Here is a 25,525-nt window from a genome sequence, read left to right on the forward strand (position 1 = left end):
TTTCTATCATAAGGACTAGAGGGTAAATACTACAGAGAAGAAAATGTACCTTCAAAGGGCAGTGAGAAGGAAATACCTATTCCCTTTTCACATAATTAAAATCATGTTAATGACTTGACTTTATCTTGATTATCTAAAGCATAGCTATAATTTAATATTTGAACAAAATTGCTTTAAACAAAATTATGATTTTCATCTCCACCACATCCATTTTGGTTTTCCCTCTCCTCTTTAAGAACACGTTCTCCCTGTTCCCCAGAGTACTCAGTGGTCTTATGCTGCTCTCTGGTAGCCCATGGCCTCTCACCCTGCTGGCAAGTGGCCTGTTTTCTGAACCTAATTTTTCTAAGAACTAGACAACTGCCATCAACTAGTTGAGCCAGTCACCGACTTGTTCTTGGCTCCTTCATACTGTAAAATGAAGGGACTGGGCAAGTAGCTTTTAATGTAACTTATTTAAACAATTTCCTCAGACTTTTCAATAAGACAAACTCTATAATAGTAAACCCTAATCCATCTGCATATCTCATTGCCCTCCTTGGATGAGAGGAGGGGACTCTCTTTCTCTCTCATAAATTATAGAGTGGCAAACTTCTAGTCTCTTCCTCACTTTGGAGAGAGAGGATAACACTCCCAAACTCCTTCTCCCTTTTCTTGTCCCTCCTCTCAGGTGGGAGAGGTGCTAATCTGTTTGGTGAGATCACAGATCACTGCTCATCTGTGGCATGACATCTAGTTCTCCTTGACAGATCTGTACTCATGCAGTGAGATCCCTCTCCTACTCTGATGCAAGCCATAGCACTTCCTGCCGCTCAGTTAAAAACAAAACAAAACAAACAAACAAACAAACAAAAAACAAAAACACTTCCAGAGAGCCTGTTCCACTCAGGAGGGATGCCTGCCATTCTCTCTGCATCCCAGTCCCTCCGGCCCTCCAGAAGCAGTCTGTGAACTTTCAGTAAGTGGACTGGAAGACTCTGCAGCAGACTCAGCTCTCTTTGCCAATACAGAGTTGTTTTATTTGGGTTAGGTAGGAGGGGACCTGACCTTGGCCTCAGGTCTGAGCCGCATCCTCCAATCTAGGTTTCCCAGAGCCATGACTTTAATTCACTACTTCTCTGCCTGAAATGATGATACTTTGGACTCTCACTGTGCTAGCGCTTCTTCTCTCCACAGGTGAGAACCTCACAGGGAGGAGAAGTAATTTTTAGCTCTCATCTCATGCATTCTTATCATTTCGTTCTCAGACTGCCTTGGGGTGCTACCAGGCAGGGGCTGTTCATTTCATTTTACAGCCAAGAAAATAGAGATTTAGAAAGTTAAGTGACTCATTCACGGCCTAGTGAGTTAGTGGCAGAATGCGACTAAGTCGAAAAGAATCTCAAGAGTCAGAGGCACGAACATTCTCCCAGAAGAATAACTCAATCAGCAGTTACCACCTACCCCTTGTACCACTCTGGCAAGAAACTTCTATGAAAACTTAAGAATTCTAATCTGTATGTACTATACTGGGTATAGGCAAAAAGAAAATCATGGAGATAACCAAGTATCATAATGTCAGGTGCATGATTTAATTGCTAAGCTACTGTAACACTGTGACCATGCAGATCACAAAAATAACACATTGCAGATGTTTTATCCATGTAGATCTGAGCAAACATTATGGAACTCCATGCCATGGTGAATATGTGTAAGTGTATTGGTTCTGTTGTTTTTAAGAACCTTATTGGATAGGATATTGGATATCACTAGAGATTATGCAGGCCTGAAAGCCTGTCAAATTGAGGCAGTATATGCACCTGCATCCAGCCGTCCACCACCACAGCCGTTCTGGCAGCTGTCTGTGTTCCCACCCTCCCCCACATACTGGGAATATCAAGCCACATATAACTATGTCTGCTGATGCACAAAGAAGAAACAAGGTGACAGAGGGTAAATGGGAAAACCTTAGCGACCTCACTACTTCTAAAACTAAACCAAGATATTCTGAACTCTACAAAGCGAAGTAATGAAATATTTTTGGAAATGATACACTGAACATATTTGGTATAAGAGTGGACTCTTTCAAGAGGAAAATTTTCCCACAATCTCATTATCTCAAATTAGTATCTAAGTATATCTCTGAATGTTAAGCAAAAGAGGTGGAGAAAGGACTAACAGAAGACCATTCTCTAGTATTCCCTGTCCTATACTAGGAAGTGCTATGAAGTTAAAAAGAAAAAAAAAAAAACATTTCTACTATTTCTTGGTATCATAGGTAGTTTTTAAATTTTACTTTATGTGGGGGGGGTGCAGAGAAAGAAAAATCTTGGATATTTTGTATGACATCTGGGTCGCTTTGTTCTGGGTTTACAATAAAGCAAGGGGCAGTAAAAATAAAGTCAATTCCACAGTCCAGGGTTGCAACCAGATTAGAGAAGGAATACGAGAATTCTGGAATTCTGGAAGAATGATGACCAAATGCAATCACAGGCCTGGTCTATGGTAGGTGCTCATCATGCTTTTGCTGAAAGAATGAACTTAAATTAACCGGGTTCATTACAGAATTTATTGATTCAATGTATGCTGGATGACTAATGTTACTTGGTGGTAGCCGTAGACTCGTGCTTGTATGTAAAAGTATTTGGGAGATAAAAATATAAGAAGCTAAATATTTTCTGTTTGCTTTTATACACCTATGGATCGTTTTATAAAAGTATTAGAGAACATCAAGTTGTCATCATCGTAGATGCAAAAAGCTAAGCCCCCCACTTCCTCTAAGTAGCTTTCCCTCTTGGATTAGGAGGAAAAATCTTTCAATCACAGTTGTTCCTACACCAGATCCTCTCAAGAGAATGATTCAGTTCTTGTCATGGAAAGTCTCACCATAGAGAAGCGACTGAGGAAGATGGAGAGGTAAAAACGCAGATACCCAGGAGGAGTGTATTTACATATGAGGCTGTGTTAAACAAGCAATGTAAAGAAAATATTTTGAATCCCAAAAGCTAGCTGTTCTTTGGGTTCCACTGCTCGCTCTGATTCTTGCACCAAGGGGAGCTGAAAACTTCAGAAAATACTGAATGTGAATTCCTCAACATATGTGGTACCTATTAACATTCTCCTTCTTACATATGAACAGGAGAACTGGTGCTTAATTTATTGAACTTGTAATTGGATCTAATGATATACATAATACATATTAAAATTCAGTGGGAAAGGGGATGATGTCAGCAAAAATGACAAATTAAGGACCTTCAAAAATTCTCCCCTCCATAAAAGCAACGAGAAAACTCACCAAAATTGTCAGAGTCAATATTTTCGGAATACTAGAAATTAACCAAAGGCTCGCAGCAAGCTTGGTAGTAGTTTTTAAAGAAAAACCGCTGAATCGTGGTAAGAATAGTGTGATTTGTGCCATGTTAATTTGTCCTATTCCCATACCTCCTCTCTAATTCTACAGTAGCCTTGAAAATGGACAGCTCAATACCACAGTGAAAACTGCTGTGGGAAGAAAAATGTGGTGGGGCTCCTTTAAAGCTTCATTGTGAGAGAACTGTCATTATTTGACCTGTTAGCTCCTGGAAGACCCTAACTGAAAAGATATCTTTATTTAACCTGACTCAGAGGTCACTTGGTGCAAAAAGTCTCTTCCCCACGCACATGGTCAAAAACAATTATAGGCAATTGTTTAACTCTGAACCTAAAGTAGTAAATAGGAGTGGGGGGAAATAATAGGCTAATCAAAAATTTAAAAGGGAAAATCTGGGGAATGAGAATTTCACAGGGGCTTTGAAAAGCTCTGAGCTGTTTCTGGGAATTAAAAAACTCACAAACACAGATAGGTCTGTGCACATTCCCAAACTGTGCACATGATTAGGAAAGATCTGAAAGGCCTAAACTCTCACCTCTAGCTGACCTAGAGGTTCTGTGCAAGCAGAAAGTGAAGGCCAAGGCAAAATTGTAAATTATCTGACTAAGCATTGAAATAGTTTCCCAACACACAGAGAAAGCCCCCCAGCAAAGACGGGGAGAGTTAATGGTTCAGGCATTTAAGTAAATCTCTGTTCAACTATTAGTGGGCCACTCTGCTAACCAAGTGTAAACTTAGGTGGTCACACATGAATGCACAGAACTGGTACAGAAAGGTCACTAAATAGACAAAAACGACATAACAACAGTGAAACCTGGCAAGGAGGAAGAATTTGATTTCCAGAATTGCCATGTTGTATTATTTTAAACTTTCACTTGCTTGCAAAAAATTATGAGGCAGCACCAGTTTGCAATCCCACCAACAGTGTAGAGGGTTCCCTTTTCTCCACATCCTTGTCAACATCTGTTGTTTCCTGAGTTGTTAATTTTAGCCATTCTAACTGGTGTGAGGTGGTATCTCATTGTGGTTTTAATTTGTATTTCCCTGATGAAGAGTGATGAGCATTTTTTCATGCGTCTGTTAGCCAGTTCTATGTCCTCTTTGGAGAAATGTCTGTTCATGTCTTCTGCCCATTTCTTGACTGGACTTTCTGTTTTTTGGGTGTTGAGTTTGATAAGTTCTTTATAGACTTTGAGTACTAGCCCTTTAACTGATATGTCCTTTACAATTATTTTCTCCCATTCTGTAGATTGCCTTTTAGTTTTATTGATCATTTCCTTTGCTGCATAGAGGCTTTTTTATTTTGATGAAGTCCCAATAGTTCATTTTTGCTTTTGTTTCCCTTTCCTCTGGAGATGTGTCTAGTAAGAAGTTGCTCCAGCCGAGGCTGAAGAGGTTGATGCTTGTGTTCTCCTCTAGGGTTTTGATGAATTCCTTTCTCAAATTTAGGTCTTGCATACATTTTGAATTTATTTTTGTGGATTATGTAATAAAGTGGTCCAGTTTCATTCTTTGCATGTTGTTGTACAGTTTTCCCAACACCATTTGTTGAGGAGACTGTTTTTATGTTGGATATTCCTGATTTGTCAAAGACAAGTTGACCATAGAATTAAGAGTCCATTTCTGAGTTCTCTATTTTGTTCCATTGATCTATGTGTCTGTTTTTGTGCCAGTACCATACTGTCTTGGTGATTACAGCTTTGTAATACAGCTTGAAGTCTGGAATTGTGATGCCTCCAGCTTTGGTTTTCTTTTTCAAGATTGCTTTTCCTATTTGGGGTCTTTTCTGTTTTCATACAAATAAGGCTAAAACAGAACTACCCTATGACCAAGCAATGATACTAGTAGGCATTTATCCAAAAGATACAAAAACAGTGATTTGAAGGGTACATGAACACCAATGTTTACAGCAGCAATGTCCACAATAACCAAAACATAGGAAGAGCCCAAATGTCCATGAAGTGATGAACGGATAAAGAAGATGTGGCATATATATATACAATGAGATATTACTCAGCCACCAAAAATAATGAAATCTTGTCATTTGCCACAACATGGGACAGAAGTAGAGTGAATAAGTCAGTCAGAGAAAGAAAAATAATGTATGATTTCACTCATATGTGGAACTTAACATATGAAACTGATGAACATAGGGGAAAGGAAGAAAAAATAAGATAAAAACATGGAGTGAGACAAACCATAACAGACTCTTAACTACAGGGAACAAACTGAGGGCTGCTTGAGGGGAATGGGGCAGGGATAGGGTAACGGGGTGATGGGCATTAAGGAGAGCACTTGATGTAATGAGCACTGAATATTATATGCAATTGATGATCACTAAATACTACCCCTGAAACTAAAAATCATCATCACTGTCATCAAGATTATGAGGCATGCAGAGAAGCAATAAATTATGGCCCATACAAGGAGAGGAAAAATCTACCAGTAGGAAACTATTCCTAAGGAAGCCCAGATATTGGATTTACTAGACATATCCCTTACATTAACTATTTTTTAAAGATTTTATTTATTTGTTTGACACACAGAGGGAGAAATCACAAGTAGGCAAAGAGGCAGGCAGAGAGAGAGGGGAAAGCAGACTCTCCACTGAGCAGAGAGCCCGATGCAGGTCTTGATCTCAGGACCCTGATATCATGACCTGAGCCAAAGGCAGAGGCTTAGCACAGTGAGCCACCCAGGAGCCCATATTAACTATTTTAAATATGTGCAAAAAACTTTAGCTAAAGGCCAAAGAAAATATGAGAATGATGTCTCACCAAATAAAGAATGTCAATAGGAACAGAAATTATAAACAGAAAGCAAAGGATATTCTGGAATTGAAAAATACATAAATTAAAATGAAAAATTCACTACAGTAATTTCAACAGATTTGAGCAACCAAAAGAAATAATCTAAAACAGAGTCCCAAAATACATGAAGCAGAAACTCTAAGAATTAAAGCAGTAGTTAGCATATTTAACAATAATAATTGGAACTTCAATATCTCATTTCTAATAATAGGACTAGAAAGAAAATCAACCAAAAAAATAGAATACTTGAACAATACTATAAATATCACAGACTTCACAGACATCTATAGAACTCTGCATACAACAATAACAGAATACACAGTCTTCTCAAGTGCACACGGAACATTCTCCAGTATAGAACATAGGTTACATCATAAAAGAAGTCTCAATAAACTTAAAAGGATTGAAATAATAGAAATTGTCTCTCCAGGAATAGAAGGACATTTGATAATTCAAAAATATTTAGAAACTAAGCAATACACACCTTTAAAAAGAGTAAAAGAAGGGGTGCCTGTATTGCTCAGTGGGTTAAGCCTCTGCCTTCAGCTTGGGTCATGATCTAAGGGTCCTGGGATCGAGCCCCATATCGGGTTCTCTGCTCAGCAAGGAGCCCACTTCCTCCTCTCTCTCTTTGCCTGCCTCTCTGCCTACTTGTCATCTCTGTCTGTCAAATAAATAAATAAATAAAATCTTAAAAAAAGAAGAGTAAAAGAAGAATCACAAAGGAAATTAGAAAATGTTATACTTACATATGATGTCATACACATAACACATAATAAATAAATACCTATAAAAAAAAACTGAAGACACAACAAACCAAAACTTAAGGTATACAACTAACAACAGTGCTTGAAGGAAATTTATATCTGTTGTATTAATCAGGGTCATCCAGAGGAACAAAGCCAATAGGATATATATAGGAGGAGATTTATTACAGGAAATGGCTCACAGGATTACAGAGGCTAAAAAGTTCCCGGATCTGACATCTGCAAGATGGAGAATCAGAAAAGCTAGTGTTATAATTCAGCCTGAGTCTGAAGACCTAAGATAGAGGCCAGCTCATGTACAAAAGCAAAAGAAGACAGATACCTCAACTCAAGCAGAGAAAGTGAATCTGCCTCTATACCTTTTTGTTCTCTATTCACTCAAAGGATTGGGTGATGCCTGCCCATGTTGGTGAAGGAAATATTTTTTATGCAGACTACTGATTCAAATACTAACCTGGAGATACCTTCCCAGACATGACCAGAAAAAAATGTTTTCCCAGCTATCTGGGAATCCTTAAGTTCAAACTGAGACATAAAATTATCTACCATGCCTATAAATGCCTATATTAGGAAAAAAAAAACTTCAAACCAATAATATAACCTTCCACCTTAAGAAACTAAAAAAAGAATAAACTATACTAAATGCAAGCAGAAGGAAGAAAACAATGATTAATGTGGAAATAAATAAAATGAAATAAAAAATAGTCAACAAAATAAAAACTTGGTGCTTTGAAAGGATCAACAAAATTAAACATTTATCTAGAATGACTGAAAAAGAAGGGACAACACTCAAGTTACTCAAATCAGGAATTAAAGATGGAACAATACTACTAACTTTATAACATGATAAAAAAGGAATTAAAAGGGAATGCTATGGACAACTGTATGCCAACAAATTAGGTAATCTAGATAAACAAATTCAGCTAAAGACACAGACTATCAAACTGCCTCAAGAAGAAATAAAATTTTGGGGGCACCTGGGTGGCTCAGTCAGTTAAGCATCTGTCTTTGGCTTGGGCCAAGATCTCAAGGTCCTGGGATCAAGCCCCACGTCAGGCTCCCAGCTCAGCAGGGAGTCTGCTTCTGCCTCTCCCCCTGCTCTCTCTCTCTCTCTCTGTCTCTCTCAAATGAATAAATGAAAAAGGTCTTTAAAATAAAAGAAGAAATAAAATATCTGAATAGATCTGTAACAAGAGACTGAATTAGTAGTCAAAATATTTTCGAAAGAGAAAAGCCAATGAATTCACTGATGAATTCTGTTAAACATTTAAAGAATAATTAACAATAATCCTTCACAAACTCTCAAAACATAGAAGAGGAGAGAATACTTCCTAACTCATTCTGTGATGCCAGTATTATCCTGATACCAAAACCAGAAAGTATAACAAAGAAAAATATCTCTTATGAATACACAAATATCCTTAGTAAAATACAGCAAACCAAATCCAGCAACATGTAAAAAAGGATAATGCATCATGACCAACTGGGATTTATTCCAACAATGTAAGGTTGGCTTAATATCCCAAGGTCAGTTAATGTAATATATAAATTTTCAATAGAATAAAGGATAAAACCACCAATCATCTCAATAGCTGCAGAAAAAGCATTTTGCAAAATCCAACACTACTTCAGGATGAAACATTAGACAAACTAGGAATAGATATGTCCTTCCTTTTTCCCCAAGTTTTTATTTAAACCTCAGTTTACATACAGTGTAATATTAATTTCAGGTATAGAATTCAGTGATTCATCACTTACACACACCACCCAGTGCTCGTCACAAGTGTTTCTCAATAACCACCACCCATTTAACCCATCCCTCTGCCTTCCTCTTCTCCAGCAACCCTCGGTTTGTTCTGTATAATTGAGAGTCTGTTTTCGGGTTTCCCTCTCTCTCTTTTTTTCCCCCTATGTCCATCTGTTTTGCTTCTTAAATTTCACATATGAATTCAATAGGAGAAAGAACTGTTTTTTTCAACAAATGATGCTGGGATAAGTGGATATCCACATGAAGAAGAAGAAGAAGAAAAAGAAGAGGAGGAGGAGGAAGAAGAAGAAAGAAGAAAGAAGAAGAAGAAGAAGAAGGAGAAGAAGAGGAAGAAGGAGGAGGAGGAGAGGAGGAAGAAGAAGAAGAAAAGGAAGAGGAAGAAGAAGAAGAAGTAGCAGTAGTAGTTAAATCCTTACCTCACACCACACACAAAAATAACTGAAAATCAACCATGTAAAATCTAAAACTATAAAACTCTTAGGATAAAATCCAGAGGTAAATCTTTGTAACCACAGATTAGACAAACATTTCTTAGACATGATACTCAAAGCCTCACAAAGAAAAAAAAGATAACTAGATTTTGTCAAAGTTAGAAACTCTTGTGCTTTAAAAGATACTATCACATGAAAAAACAACCCACAGAATTGGAGAAAATATTTCCAAATCATATATTTATCCAAAATAAATAAACTTATAATTCAGTAAGAAGACCAACAATCCAATTTAAAAATGGACAAAGAACTCAAACAGTTATTTCTCCAAAGAAGACACATGGATGGCCAACAAGTACATAAGAAGATGCTGAACATCACTAGTCATTAGGGAAATGCAAATCAAAACCACAATGAGACATCACTTCACAGCCACTAGGATGAATATAATCAAAACAAAAACCAGTAAAATGTATTGGTGAGGATGAGAAATTGGAAACTTTCTATATTGCTTCTGTAAATATAAAATGGTATAGCTGCTTTGGAATACAATATGATAGATTCTCAAAAAGTTAAATATAGACTTACTGTATGACACAGCATTTCCACTCTGCAATATATACCCAAGACACTTGAAGCCATGTTCATACAAAACCTTCTACACAAACATTCATAGGATCATTATTCCTAATAGCCAAAAAATGGAAATAAACCAAATGTCCATCCATTGATGAATGGATGAACAAAGTTTGGTATGTAAAGACAATGGAATATTATCTAGCCATATAAAAATGAAATACTATTATATGTTAAACATGGATAAACCTTGAAAAACATCATACTTAGTGAAATAAACCAGGCCACATATATGTGTGGTTTATAATTTGCATGGCTTATAAATGCAATTAGATGATTCCATTTATGTAATAATGTCAAGAATAGGCAAATAAACAGAGACAGAAAGATTAGTGACTTCCAGAATGTAGGGAGTGACTTCTAATTGTTCCAGGATTTCATTTAGGGATGATAAAAATGGCTGGTAAATACATAATGGTAATGTTTGCACAACTTTGTGAATGTACTAAAAATCACGGAATTGGACATTTGTAAAGACTGAATTTTGTGGTATGAGAATTATAATTCTATTAAAAGAAAATATTCAGTGGTTATAATCATCCAAGCAATGTGAGAAAAATTTCCAATTAAAATTTATATTTTTCAACCAAGTTGCCTAATATTAAAAGCAAATATCAAGTCAATGTGTTGATATTTTATAGTTACTTGGAACATTTTCCTCCCTGGCTAGACTAATTTTTCCATGACATCTAAAGTAAGGACTAAATTTCAGGAACTATGAGATTCACTATTTCTTCATAATTTAAATATTCCAAATTTAAGCACAGAGTGTCTAGCATATTATTCTGCTTACTAAATTTTCTAGGATTAGCATTCTTTATCCAAAAGAATGCAATGTAGGCTAGCAGCCTAGAGATAGAGGGAAGAAGTGGAGTTCAAGTCTGAAGGCAATCTCCTGGCAGAACTCACTATTCCTCTGGTAAGGTCAGTCTTTTTTCTATTAAGACAGTCATCGGATTGATAAGTCCTACTCACAATACAGAGAATAATCTGTTTTAAGGAAAATCTACTTATTTAAATGCTAAGCTCACCTAAAAAAACAAAAAAACCAACAAAACAAAACAAAACAAAAACTTTCACAAAGACATCTAAAACGTTTGACTAAATATCTGCATATTGTGGCACAGCCAAGCTGACATATAAAATTTCATCGTCATGGGCATAATATGATAAGAGTGCTAGGCTCCTGTTCTGGAATTCTGAGTTCCCCTTCAACTATCTCTGTTATTCTCAGAAGGGACTTCACCTCTCTAAACCTCAACACCTTTATTGTAAAATGTGAGAAGATATTGAAATTATGTATGCAGAATAATAAGAGTTGTGGGGGGCCAATCTGACCTACCCCATCTTCCCCCCACCTTAAACTGTATATCACATGCCAGTGAGATTTTTTTCGCATTGTACTCTGTCATTGACACCCTCAAGACTTGTGCAACAGAGTGCATTTTTGTAAATCCTTCCCTCTTCACTTAACCCCAAAGGAAAAAAATTATAAGTATACCTTCATTTTGTCTCTCTCTTGCATACCATGCGTCTCCAACTATAGAACCTTCATCTAAATGTCTATAAGTATCTACCCTAAACACCATGTTCCTAAATTGCCTCACTACCTCATCAAAACCTAATGAACCTATTAATGGTTGATTCTTGCAAGTTCTTGTTACAAAGGATGTAAACAGGCAATCTTGTTATCAAGATTCAATTATTTCTACTGAAAACCACTATGTATCAACTACTATGTAGATTACTTCACAGTTGTTAATGGGTATAAATGCTCATCAGCCAACCTCATTAAGGCTCCTTACACTCCCTTGAAATCATTTTCCTTACACTTAATCAGAGCTTTCTTATGGTCTCTAAAATGGTTACTTCTCACATTACTCACTTTTGTTCATCTGGATACCGCATGCCTACTCATCTATTTGAAGTTAATAACCTGAATTTATACTCTACTGAGAAGATGGAGACCATCAGGAAATAACCTCTTAAATTTCCCGTTACTAACTTCTACTGATCTACTGTCGCACCCCACATTATTTTTTTACACAATTTTTATTTATTTATTAATGAGAGACAAAGAAAGAGAGAGAAGCAGAGGCAGAGGAAGAAGCAGGCTCCTTGCTGAGGAGGGAGCCCAATGTAGGACTTGATCCCAAAACCCCCGGGAACATGACCTGAGCTGAAGGCAGATGGTTAACTATCTGAGCCACCCAGGCATGCCCCACCAAATGATTTTTTAAAAAGATTCATTTATTTGAGAGAGAGAGAGAGAGAGAGCATGTGCGTGGAGTAGTGGGGCAGAAGGAGAACAGGGGACAGTTCCAAGCAGACCCTGCACTGAGCATGGAGCCCCATGGAGTGTTTGATCGCATAACCCCAAGATCATGACCCAAGGTGAAACCAAGATTCTGAAGCCCAACTGACTGCACCACCCAGGTGCCCCACATCCCACATTATTTTCATCTCATTTTAGGCAGAGGGGCATATTTCTTGTTTTTCAAAGCCAACCTCTGCCCCCATTCTTTCCACCTCCTCTGGGAACTTGGCCCATCACCATTCCCTTCTGTTTCTCATATTGTTTTAGTATCTGTAATTTCTTCCTCAAAATACAACCATACTTAAGCAACTCTCATCCTTAAAAACAAAAGGAAAATAGTTTCCACCTAAGATGTAACTCCAAAAGCTTCCACTTGTAGCCAAAATAGTTAAGACTCACCCTTCCACTGGAAACAACCACAAAACAACAAAAGCACAAGAAATAGAGGTTCTCGAAACATTGGTACAAGGTGGTGAAGGTCAGTGGACCCCAAGAGATGGGAAACAAATAAACCAAGCCCTAAAATTGTGATGATTGCCCCAGCTATTGCCATGATGGAGGGCTAGAGGCTGAGGAGCAGAAAGGGAGAATCCAGGCAGAGTCCCTGAATGAAGACAGAACTGGGATTGCAGAGAACAAGGCAGCTGAATTTACAGAACAGAGTACCAGGAAGAAGGGGTCCATGCACCTGGGTGGCTCAGTAGGTTAAACAACTGCCTTGGCTCAGGTCACAATCCCGGGGTCCTGGGATCAGGTCCCACATTGGGCTCCCTGTTTAGCAGGGAGTCTGCTTCTCCCCCTACCCTTCCCCCCTGCTTGTGATCTCTCTCTCCCTTACTCTCTCTCAAGTAAATAAATAAAATTTTGAAAGAAAGAAAAGAAAAGAAAAGAAAAGAAAAGAAAAGAAAAGAAAGAAAAGAAAAGAAGGAAGGAAGGAAGGAAGGAAGGAAGGGGTCACCCAGGGAGAGAATTTCGAGACCTGCAGAGGGTACCCCTGGAGGAGTCAGCTGATCGGCAAGAGCATATGAAGAAACAACCAGAGGCTGAAGGAAGAACCACCAAAAAAGATTAAAGGGAGAAGTGCCAGGTACACACATAGGGCCAGGAACAAGACCTGCTCCAGCTGGACTGGAAAATATCAAGATTCACAGGGCATTGGGTTGAGTGCTCATAAAATTCCTGCCCCAGTAGGGGGAGTGATTAGCCCTAGGATGAGCACTGCTCTGCTTCCTTTTACCGGTCTCAAAAGAAAGCCCAAAAAGGATTACACCATTTCCAAGTTAATTTAACTGAATCCCAGAACAAAGATGGACAGTCTTCATGGGAATACAAAGATATCCAGCACCCAACAGGGAAAATGGACAATGTCTGGCATCCAAACTAAAGTTACCAGGCATGTGAAGAAGCAGAAAAGTGTGACCCATAATTAAGACACAAAAACAACTGAAAATGACCTAGTCAGAGAGCCAACATGCTGGTTGGGCCTGCTTCCCTTTGCCTCCTTAGAGGCTGCACCCACCAAGATGGAACCGTGCTCCAGCAACCTAATTTAAGTAGAGACCCAGGATAGTCTCCTGCCTCACATGGCACAGTTATTTTCCTCTTATCTGCAGAGGTACTCAGCTCTGGGATGCTCCTGCCTGGAGGAGACTCCGAAAAACTGCTGGGAGCTTCAACGCCAATCAACATTCCAGTTTCTGTTCCAGTCCTGGCCCACACAGGTGTTGATTGGTCTTGCTTTTGAACATGGCTATGTCTTTCTAGTCTTCTACTTTTTGTATCTTTTAAAAAATATTTTATTTATTTTTTTGTCAGAGCACAAGCAGAGGGAGCAGCAGACTCCTCACTGGGCAGAAAGTCCGATGTGGGACTCAATCCCAGGACTCTGGGATCATGACCCGAGCCGAGGGCAGACACCTAACCGACTGAACTACCCACGCATCCCTATGTTTTATGTCTTAACTCTTACGACTAGGAGTTTGGAGCACAAGGGAAACTTCGAAATGTGATCTTACCATACCATCTCAACTAGGAATCCCCATCCATTCTGTCCTGAAACTCCTCCCCTGCTTTTCAGCGATGTTATTTTCTTTTGTTTTCTTCTCACTTCTCGGATTACCATCCTTCTTTCTGTGAACCCTCCTTCTCTGTTCACCCATTCAACTTTAAAGGGCTCCATTCTCTCCTTAGTCTATGATAAAAAGTTTAATCTGAGGTTTCAAAGGTCTGTGATCCCCTGAAAGTTTATAAAAATTCTGAGTTTTTTTTTCAATCGGGAATAAAAGTTACAAATGGTATATAAAGCTAGATGGCATTTTTATAAGAAGAAATCTTGTGGCTGGGATGTTTATAATAAATCAAATTCTTCAGTTATTTAGAATTAACCCTGGGGTTGTGGCAAGTATAATATATGAAAAGTAGATAGATGCATAAGGAAAACAGGAAATATTACTTAGAAGTTCACTCAGTTAATGAGAAATGTAATTGGCTTTCTGCAAGTGTTGATAGTAGGGTAAAGTACATAGGAATAAACTGAGTTGGTTAGATGAAGGGCAAATTATGGGTTGAGTGTGCCCCTCCCATAAATTATGGGTGAAAGTTAAACTGTGTTCACATGTTTGTGGAGGTTCTCAACCATCACATGTTTAGGTAGTGCCCTTCCAAAGCTGCTTGACATTGGGGATGTCCAGATGAACAAGATGGGCTCTGCCTCCACCGGGTTTACAGTTTAGCCTTTCATTCTCCTTTTAATTCTGTCTTCCCTAAAGGAAGTTGCCTGAATGTAGCAATCTAGGAAGGAATGGGGGCAGGGTGATGAAACAAGGCAGGAGGGTACCTGACATGGTTCTCTTTTCAACATCTTTAGGGAGTGATGCTTGAGAATCAAACCTAAAGAAGAATGTAGCAGGGTGGGTTTTTCCCCTGCAAGCTAATTGGCTCATTATCCTTGCTAATTGGGCAGAGCAGCACAAATAAGCCAACGTTGGTGTGGGGGATGGTGGGGAGAGATTAAGAAAAAGAGGGCACATTTCCTAAAACACCTCCCTGTTCTCTGATCATCTATGAGAGCCCATTTTAGAATTGGAGGTCAGAGGGGCTTGGGGCTTAGGGAAACAGAGTTTGTATGTAAATAAGCGAGGCCCCTCTTTTACGGAAGAGTTGATTAAGGGTCTGGTTGACAAAGTGTACAGAATCCCTGCTCTCTGACACCACAAGTATCTATTACATGAGAACTTCCTTCTGGCGCCAGGAGGCATTTAGTTTTCACTTGGGTGTTCTACAAGGGATGAGGCACTAGGAGCGGTGATGGGAGTGGAAGGTGGGAGGGTTACTAAAATGAAAGCAGCTCTGAGTAGGGCAATGACTCTATTGGGAGAGGGTGTACGGAAAAAAATGGGAGGCTAGGAGAGAACATGGAAACAATATACGTGCTGCCCGAGAGAACGAGGATGGGGAAAAGAACATAATAACTAACCTTGAATAATGTTCTGCCATTTCCAGGGGCACCTGAACACTGGGCAGTCTCTGCGAGGTGGGCTATACGGGGAGAAACAGCTCTGATAAGGTGAGCAAGCAGCCCAAGGCCACTCCGCTGATGGATGCAGAATCTTCTAATGTCCACAGCGAAGAGGGGCTCTTTCCAGTACAAGCCACATGGCAGGATGTTATTCTCTCCTCCTCGGCGAACTCCACAATTAACAAGGCTTGGGACCACATACTGGAGACCGGAGCTGTGTGCTACACTTCAAGGGATGTTTTGGTAATGGAATATTTTCACACTTCCAATGAACCGCCAATAAACGCTAAAAGAAAAATCTGGCGCAGACGTTTCTTAGCTTCTGCTTAAAAGTGAACGGCTATCTCAAGGGATTTTTTTTTTTTTTTTAAACTAGTTTGCCCTTCAGAATGTTCCAAACCAGTGAGGCCCAGGGAGTCTGCAAATAGGCCTCCTCCTTTGGAGGCCTTCATCACAGGGCTTTTTCTCCGGGAGCTGGTGTGCTTTAACTCTGCCAATGGAGTAGCCAAAGTCCTTTGCAGGAGATACACAGCGTTCCATGGGCAGAAGAGTATACTTCGGTATCGGCTACCTAGAAACCACAGCTACTGCTTTAAAAACAAAACAAAACAAAACTTTTCCCAAACCCCCTTGCATTTTTACTTATCAAAACAATCCATGAGGATTTTTTTTTTCCTTCCCTCCTGACTGGCAGAGAAAATCTGGCCTCTGAATCTTATCACTTCCCCCGCCCCCTTTTTTCATTCTTAACCCAGACTTTTCAACCCTGAGCGTCCACAAACCGGATGTGTCCAGGCCGTGGCCTCTCTACACGCTAAGGTCTCCTGGGGCTCCAACGAGGCAAAACGCTTGCCGCAACTTTTGGATAAATAAACCAGCAGTGCAGGACTGGTCGTGTGGAGGGTAACAGAGAACTACTGCCATCCATTCCGAGTGTTCCCACAGGCGCCGACCGCGGAGCCGGCCGCGTCCAACTACCAGGGGCTCCTTTCCTTCCAGGGTTGGGAGTGTGGGGACATCCTGGATGACCCGGGACAAAGGCTGCGGAGGACCTGGAGCTGGGCCCCTGGCTTCGTGCAAGAGAAGAAAGGCAGGACAGGGCCTGGCGTAAGGCCTGCCTCCAAGTGACACCACCACCCCTGCCACGTGACCCACATGCCACGTGATCTGCCCAGCACGTGACTCGCGCACGCTATTACCTGATCCTTCGCCTCCCGGGTCTAGGCGACGTTCTGCTGGTTCGAGGGACTGATGAACTAGGCCATGCAGCTCAGGGTGACGTCCCCAGGGTGAGGAATCAAGTTAACGCTTCTCCAGGGCTAAGGCTTCCGTTACAAAGAGGGGCAGAAATCCCAACGGGAAGCGTTTCTCAGCGTGTTCTAGGGTTGGGTGGGTGAGACGAGGTTGAGTACACGCGGCGAGGTGCCGGGAAGATGGGAGGAGTAAGGGAGAAGGTACCTACCGTCACCTGTGCTCCCCGCTTTACCATGCTCTTTCCCTCAGAGTGTGTCTTCTGAGGGGAGTTGGTCTCACTGACACGGACCACGGCAAACAGTAGACAGTATATAGTTGCAAAATGAATCCCTACAGTTTCCAAAAGAAAATAATGTGATCTACCCAGGTAATTCCAAATTTTTTAGTAGCTGCATTATAAAAAACAGAAAGAAATGGCTGAAATTAGTTTTAATAACATTTCTTTTAACCCAGTGTAGCCGAAATGCTATCATTTTTTGATAGGATTTTAAAAACCTATCTCATTTTACTAATGAGATATTTAATATTCTCTTATTCACACTGTCTCCAATATCTGGTGCATATTTTATACTGCTGTACATCACTAGCCACATTTCAAGTTCTTGTAGCGTTATGTGGCTAGTGGGTCCCACCTTGGCCAGCTGGACACGCTTTATTTTTCTACATCAAAGGTATGGACAGTTTCTTCAGCCAACCAGATAGTTCAGGGTATCAGGAAGCTTTAGTTAGCTACCACCAGGAAAGTCACATGGGGAGGGCTCTATCTGTTCAAATGCATTACCACAATAACCATATCTTAAGCATTTACTTAGTATGTTTTGGCTTGGTATTCACAGAAGGTGGATGAAACCCCTGCTCTTCCTAAACCCTAAACCCACCTGACCTACCCAGCTTCAGACTTCCTCAATTAGTACTTACAGCAGAGTCTGAAGGGGCAGTAGCCAGAAATGGCTTACTTTCCATGGTCTGTAATTATTAGCCCACCTCATTCTTTTTTTTTTCTTTTTTTAGAAAATCTGAATTGTGGGTATTTTTAATATTATAAAATATTTCAAATATTTAAATATTGCATTTTAAAGTATTTTATCATATTAAGTGCCTTTTCTGTGTTACATCTGAGTGTGCTTTCACAGATGCTGCAATCTCATTTAATCTTTTCATTAGCCCTGATTTTGGAATTTTATCCCACTTTTCAAATAGGGAAAGTGAGGATTGGAGAAGTGCTCTGACTTTATAGTAAGAGAATTTGGAGAAAGAAAAGGTTTCTAATGCAGGCCTATCCATTTTCGCTCAGTGAGGTCTCTTATAAGACCTTTGGGAAATGTCAGGCAATGGGCTTATGTCCTTCAAACTGTAGACGTGTGCAGTTAAGGCAAATGAAGCATCCTGGTTGCCATCCAAAACCCAGAACAAGTCCTGCGGCACAAATCTGGGTCAGTTCCCAATCTGATACTTAGCTGTGTGATGTTGGGAGAAACAATTCACAGTAATAAAAATAATTGGCATTTATCAATCTTCTTCTACGTATGGGGCTCTGGCCCAAGCAATTGCTTATATACATACATCTTCTTCCTTAAGAGGCAGATAACTCATTTTATAGATTAGGAATCTGGGCCTCAGAAAAAGTAAATTGCCAAAGGTCATACAGCCAATAAGCAGGAAGACCAGGATTGCAAGACATTATTAAATGTATTAATGTTTATTTTGTAGTGTAACTTTAAGCCCACCCACTCCCTACTGCATTCTTAAAAAGCACATCTTAAAGAACTTCAAGGCCATTAATGGATACCATAAACAACTGTATATTCATGCTACAAATCTAAAAGCTTGCAATGCGTGGACAGATAGGAATTGTTTTCAATATGCTTTAAAAAAATACAAAACTAAAACCTTTCTTATTCATTTGCAATGTATGGTAACTTGCCAAAACAATTCAAACAGCCAAGCTCTCAGAAGAGATAAGTATACTTGTACAGTTCAGCTCATGGGGCTGTTGCATTGAGAGAGAAGGAAAAGTAAAAGCATGTTCAAAGTGTAAAGAGGTGACAAATGTCAGATATTGCAAACATGTTTAAAGCAAACTACAGTTATATAGTAATATGAAATGTATTTGATGATATACTAATCTTTGTCAGGAGTCTGCACCTTGAAAAAAGAGTAAAAGAATGAAAATATAACTAAAAAGAAAGGAAAGGAAAGATAAAAGAAAATAATGAAGAGACCTGTCTTTCCTGAAGGAGAACAGAGGGAGGGAGGGGGAAAAGAAGAGAGATACAGAGGAAGGAAAAAGAATGGAAAGAAGGAAAAACAGAGCACCCAAAGAAAAGAACATAAAAGAAAAAGAGAAGGAAAAAGCTATGAAAAAGAAATAAGCATGAACTGTTGGGGTCAGTCAGTTCCTTAAGAAAAAGAAACTGGCCATGACCTGATTAGCGTTGAGGCTGGGGTTAGGTTTTTTGTGACTGTTTAGAGAAAATCTAGCACTTTCCCCACCATTAATCTTTTTTAAAGAAAGACTTTGTTCTGCACCTGTATAAACAATCCAGATTTTTAAAACCTATATGCCTGCCTCTAATGTGTGAGACTATGTATTTATACTGATAGATTCAAGTCATCAATAGGTGATGCAGAAAGCTAGCCTGAGATCTCCTTTTTACATCTTTCTGCTCCCCCTTCTCATTTTTGTCTTCCCTCCTTCTCCTGGTGCACCTAAAGTCAAGTTCAAGTTCAAGCACTCCTATAAAGGAGTCCATACTCAGTCCTATACTCCCTGCCTTTTCCCATCCCAGAGAGAACCGAAAATGAGGGGTATTTTTACTCAAGTGATCCCAAAAGGAGCCCCTCCCCCATCTCTCAACAAAATGACAAAATACACAGGGAGAAAACCTCTGCAAATGAGGGTGACCGGGAAGGGGTATGTGAAACATCCCCCATGAGGGCGGGCTGGCCTGGGAGACTAAGGTGGAACGCTGCCTGAGTGATGAAGTCAGCCGGGGCCAGCCACCTGTTGTGGCACTTCAAGCAGGAAGCTGGGAGCATTTGTTCGGCTGAGGAGCTAGTGGAGGGAAGCTGGCCCCATGGCTTCTGCTCACTCTGTCCTGGGCTGACTGCACATTTGTTTCCTTGCACTTTGCTGGGTTTGGGAACCTACGAGCTTTAGGGGAAGGACAAGTAAACACATTAGCTGGGTGTGAAGATTCAGTTTCCTCATTGTAAAACAGAGGGATTATACCCCAACCTCATAGCGGTTGATTATTTTGTTGTTTTCTTTTAATTCCTCACTGGGCAGTCATAAGGTGCCTAGCCCCATGCCTGGCACATAGCAGGCACTCAGTAGCCGGCCAGTGGTGTCTGCCTCCAACATGAAGTACCATCCCTCCATGAGGTACTGCAAAGATCCTCTGAGTTAGAATGAGACCGCAGTTTCCTTTTGTTTCCTTTGGGGCTGAGGGGAGAGGGCTTATTTTTGGCTGACATAGGACACCTTAGTTCTGGATGCTGTTTTGTCATTTTTATTTTAGAAGATTGTGCTGAGTTAGCATTCTGCATCCTGGAGTGTGCTCTTCAACACACAATCTAAAATAGTAATTAATTCCCTAGACTATAACTCAAAGAATTGGGGCAAGATCCTCTATCTAATGCATTGTGCTATTAAAAACAAAATCAAGCATGAAATTCCCAAGACATTGGTAAACAGCAAATATAACAGCTTGGGTGTGTCGGGGGAGGCGTGTCGCATGGAGGAGCCAGGGAGTTCAAGTCCATATTCTACTTACCAGCCTGAAGATTTGGGGTCCTTTACTTAAATACCTATCTCTGCGTTTTAGCTTGAAGTTCTGCAAAGTGGAGGTAACATTTAAATCACAGATGTTGTTTGAAAATGGAACGAACCAATGTAGTAAAACTTGTTTTATAAATCATAAAGCCATCTTATAGGGAAAAGAGGAAGAGGAAAATGGGAGGTTCGTTAATTGTGGCGGGTTGCTCGGTGTCATTTGCTTGTTTTGCTTTTACGTTTTTGTCGGGCAATCCTTGTGTAGGCCGTCATACATTACGCGTTTTGAACTTGGGAAATAGAGTTCCGCTGAAAAGATGGGGAGAGAGCAGAGGTCGAGATCCGGGGGTTTCTAAGTGTCTGGCAATCTTCGCCCTACCTAAGACTAGTTGGGGGTGGAAGTAGAGTGGGTACGAACAACGTCCCCTCCACTCTCCCGACGCAGGCTCATCATCTCTCACTGACAATCTGAGGGTCCGACAGACCTGGGGCCCCAAACCTCAGTGGGGAGAGACTTCCCCTTCCCCGCCCCCACCAACAATCCCGAGCGCTGAAAAGCGGTCCCCACCCCTTCCACGCCCCCGCCCCACCTCTTGCCCCCCTTTCCAACTCCCTCTGCTTGGCCCGGGTGGTTTGTTCCGAGGAGTACAAATAAATAGCCCTGTCAAAAGGCGCAGCTCGCGGCAGAGCGCGCAGAGCCTAGGTCAGCGGCAGGGCTCGCTCCCGCGGCCCCGGGCTTCCTACCCAGGGTCTCGAGTCTTCCTCGGAGTTCGGCCCGGCCCCCGCCTCCGCCAGAGGGAGCGGAAGGCCGAGACCATTAGGTCGGCCTGGGGGCGGAAGGCGGGCGCGCGTGGGCGTGGGGGACGCAGTGATGTCCACCGGCTCGGTGAGCGACCCCGAGGAGATGGAGCTGCGGGGGCTGCAGAGGGGGTACCCGGTCCCCGCCTCCAAGAGGCCGTCCCTTCGCGGTGCCGAGGGCAGCTACATTTCTCCCAGTGACAACTCGTCGGCGGAGGAGGAAGACCCCGATGGCGAGGAAGAGCGGTGTGTCCTGGGCGCGGCCGGCGGCACGGAAGGCTGCAAGAGGAAGCGGCCGCGTGTGGCTGGGGGCGGCGGCGGCAAGAAGCCCCTCCCGCCCAAGGGCTCGGCCGCCGACTGCAAGCAGTCGCAGCGGAACGCAGCCAACGCCCGCGAGCGCGCCCGGATGCGCGTGCTGAGCAAAGCCTTCTCCAGGCTCAAGACCAGCCTGCCTTGGGTGCCCCCCGACACTAAGCTTTCGAAGCTGGATACGCTCCGGCTGGCTTCCAGTTACATCGCGCACCTGCGGCAGCTGCTGCAGGAGGACCGCTACGAGAACGGCTACGTGCACCCGGTGAACCTGGTAGGCACCCGCGCGAGGCCTGGGGCGAGAGGCCGGGATATGCTCGGGGAGCTCCCGGGCACCAGGCACAGTCAGCCGGCGGGGGAGGAACCTGTAAGGGGCGTCTGGAATGGGTGGTGAGGAGTCCATTTAATTTTCTTAAAACCAGGGGAAGGGCCAAGCCACTTTCTCGAAGAACCTTCCACCCTTCGGTGTTTTCTTCATTCTGATCATTGTACCTGGTACTTTGCCCCGTGGCATCTCTTGGCTAATATCCTACGTCCGGGGTGAGTCTGGGTTCCATCTGCATCCACTACCTGGTTGTAGATCAAATCGCAGATCTCTCTCGCCCAGCTTTTTCAGCTAAGAGTCTGACCGGTTCGATTTAACAAGCCCTATTTTCTGAAGGGAAGGAGGAAAGGCCCGAGCTCTATTTAAAAGCCTTTAGATTTTTAAAAAGGTTCTTGCAGAATATGAAAAGTTTCCCCAAAAGGGATTTGTCTGGAAAGTCCCTCTCCGACCTGCCAACTTTCCCGGCTGGAGAAAGAACCTATTCCAGTTCCTACTCGGAATGGAAGGCTGAGAGAGAGAGAGAGAGAGAGAGAGAGAGAGAGAGAGTGTGTGTGTGTGTGTGTGTGTGTGTGTGTGTGTTGGGGGGAAGGGAGTTAAACAGACAAAATCCCAAACTCATGCAAGTTTCACCGAATCATCCTGAGGGCAAAGACCAGAAGGAAGCATGGACAGACGTCTCATGTCTCACACAATCAAAATTCAGAAAAATTAAAATCCTCATTTAGAGGGAGGACACCGAAATTCTCAGAATACTCATAAAATCTGAGCTACTAAAAGCCAGGGATATTCCAGGGGTCACTTAGGAGAACGGTTTCGGTTTGAGACAGTACTTTCTCCTTCAGTATCTGACGCTCTTTTGGATTTTACAGACATGGCCATTCGTGGTGTCAGGACGACCCGACTCGGACACCAAAGAAGTTTCGGCAGCCAACAGATTATGTGGGACCACCGCTTAGATCGAACACAGTTGCTGGGATTATTGTTGAAGCGTCTGTGTTTGGGGGCGGAGAGAAAGGAGCGTGAGAACCACCACCCCCCCGCTCCCGCCAGGGAATGCGGGGAAAGTTCCATCGGATTCTCCTAAATTCTCCTAGACAGCTCCCCACCCGAACTGTGAACACGACACATGGCGGGTGTCGGGATCAGTGCCCGAAGGGTTGGCCGCGCGGCTGTCATCGCAGGACGCTGAGGGCTGCGGCTGCTGCGGATCCCCGGGAGGACAGTTTGCCTCTCCAAAAGGAGCTTCCTTCTGTCAGTACAGCGCGGAACCAGATCCAACCTCGGACTTTAGCAGTAGACTAACCCGGCGCCAACCCGCCTAGGAGTTAGATTCCCGACGGAGCCAGATCTCTGTCTATGACGGCAGGGCTCTGCACAGCACAGGCGCGTGCTAGGCTAGGCGATGCTTACTTAGAACCTGCTCAGGACGATTGGCTTTAAAGACAGCAGTGTTCGCGGGAGACCAACATCGGGGCGTGTTTTTAAATTGCAAAGACGGGAGAGTGGCGTACCTGGGCCAGGTTTGTACCCCCACAGGGCAGCAGCCTCCTAGATGAAGGGGCTGCCCTCTGCACAGGGAGAGATGGAGGCACGCTTTCAGGGACCACCCGGCCGGGGTTTGCCGGGAGCGCTCTGGGCGGTTCTGCCTCCTCGTGGCGGTCAAGGGCTTCTCTCCCCGCAGGCTCCCGCCCCTTCCTAGCCCGGCTTCTGTCGGTGCTCTTACCACCTCCCCGTCTAGACTTGAGCCTCCCACCCCCGCGTACCCCCCTCAACCAAGCTCGGGTCTTCTTGGGGCCTCCGTCCACTTCTTCCTCCACACCTCTTTGCAGCACCCCTCCTCCGGCTCCCGACCACCCCCAGCCGGCCTCCCCTACCCAAACTCTGGTGGCCTCCTCCTGCAGCACAGCCTCCCCGTGCCCACGTTCTTCCTTGCTGGAGGAGTGCGCTGGGTGGTCCCTGAGCCGGTTGGGTACCTAAGGACCCGGCTCAGGGGACACGCGCCGCTGTCCCGAGGCTTCTCTATCACAATACTAGCAAATGTAAATAAATTTATTTTTGTATGAATAAAAAAAGGCATTGTGAAATCTGAGTGGCCCTGGGCGCTGTCCGAATGTGGTCTTTGTTGCCCTTTACCTAGTTTGGTACGGAAGTTCATTTAGAGGCGCCTTCTTGGCCCCAGACTGGGATTGGTTCTTTCTCGGGCGGAACGGAGCTGATCCCATTGGGATCACTGTATTTCCAAATGTAACTCTCATTACTTTCTATTCTTCTGATTCTTCTGGAGGCCAGGGTTCCTGGAAGGCAAGAACCCAAGGCTTAGTGTGCCTGAAGAGTCTTTTGGGGCCGAGGCCACGTTGAGATGTATATGCTCACTCTACAAAGTAATATAGGTGCGTGTCTTACATTTACACACACACACACACACACACACACACGATGCTTTCTCTCACATAAAGCACACTCCAGACCTTACAATTCCAAGTTTTTCAGGAACCCCTACAGCCCACATACCGTTTTGGGGGTGACTCTCAGGTCTAATAGGCAGAATAAAATTATAATACAAGCGGCAAGTTGTTTCAGTTGAGCTTTTTGTTGTTGTTGTTTTTCAAATAATGTTTATATAGCGTTTTTAACTTACACCACCTCATTTTCCTTGTTGTTTTCTTCCATTTTCACTGTAATTTTCTTGGGAAGTAATAACCTGGGAAATCATCATATGGTTTTTTAAAAATGCCTGTCTTTTTTTAAAAGCTGCGTTCTGTGTGTAGAACATTTAGAAAATTTGTGAAGGATAAAACTACCTAAACATCTGCCCAATTTGGGGTGTGTTCGTTATTTTATAAAATCAAAAGGCAGTTTTTCTTGACCAGAAAGAGAAAATACAGCTGGAGTTTAGGAGGTGAGAGGGAGGTGGGGGGTGGGGGGAGCGTGATTTCCTGTTTTGAACTAAACTAAACCAAAACTCTGGAGAACTGCTTTCTGAGACCATTTTCTTAGACTTTCTTCATAGGAGGAAGGATCTGACCCTTGGGATCGAATCTTCATGAGCAGAAGTGGGCTCAGGGCTAAGCTACTTGGTTTTTGTGGCATCAGAGTCTCCCTGGTAAAAACAAACTTGGGGGTAACTAGTGACAGGAAACCCTAGTGTGTTGGTTTAAAGGCACTTAGCTCCCCTAGTAAGTTCTGGGTGGCCGGCTTATTGGGGGTGGGTTGTCTCCTGGAGGTCAGCTCTCAGACCATGTCTTTGCCAAAGCTTCCATCAAATGTGATCTTTTTCAAGGGAAGGATGCAGCGTAGTATGTTATTAAGGTGAACCGAATGTCTACAGAACCCCACCTGAAAGTGAATCTTTGCTGCCCACAGGCTAGTGGCCATGTGCAACCCCTTTCAGCCTCAGTTTTAGTATCTACAAAATGGGAGTAGTAATAGTTCCTCCCTGGGAAAATTGCCATCAGGCTAAATGTGATAA

The 25,525-nt window shown here is 42.5% G+C and overlaps 1 protein-coding gene across 1 annotated transcript; it reads left to right on the top strand.

Moving 5' to 3' along the window:
• The first annotated feature begins 21,247 nt into the window (after nucleotides 1-21,247).
• Nucleotides 21,248-24,873, top strand: MSC (musculin). Its single transcript, XM_082719357.1, has 2 exons — nucleotides 21,248-22,005; nucleotides 22,926-24,873. The coding sequence occupies exons 1-2, from the start codon at nucleotides 21,496-21,498 to the stop codon at nucleotides 23,010-23,012; spliced, it is 597 nt and encodes a 198-aa protein (XP_082575483.1). The 5' UTR covers nucleotides 21,248-21,495; the 3' UTR covers nucleotides 23,013-24,873.
• Nucleotides 24,874-25,525: the final 652 nt, after the last annotated feature.

This window comes from Mustela nivalis, assembly GCF_964662115.1.
Source record: "Mustela nivalis genome assembly, chromosome: 2".
In the NCBI taxonomy this organism is placed as follows: Eukaryota; Metazoa; Chordata; class Mammalia; order Carnivora; family Mustelidae; genus Mustela; species Mustela nivalis.

Coding starts and splice junctions, on each gene's coding strand:
- MSC (XM_082719357.1), top strand. CDS start 21,496: ATGTCCACCGGCTCGGTGAGCGACCCCGAGGAGATGGAGCTGCGGGGG. Junction 22,006..22,925: donor ACGTGCACCCGGTGAACCTG/GTAGGCACCCGC, acceptor TGGATTTTACAG/ACATGGCCATTCGTGGTGTC.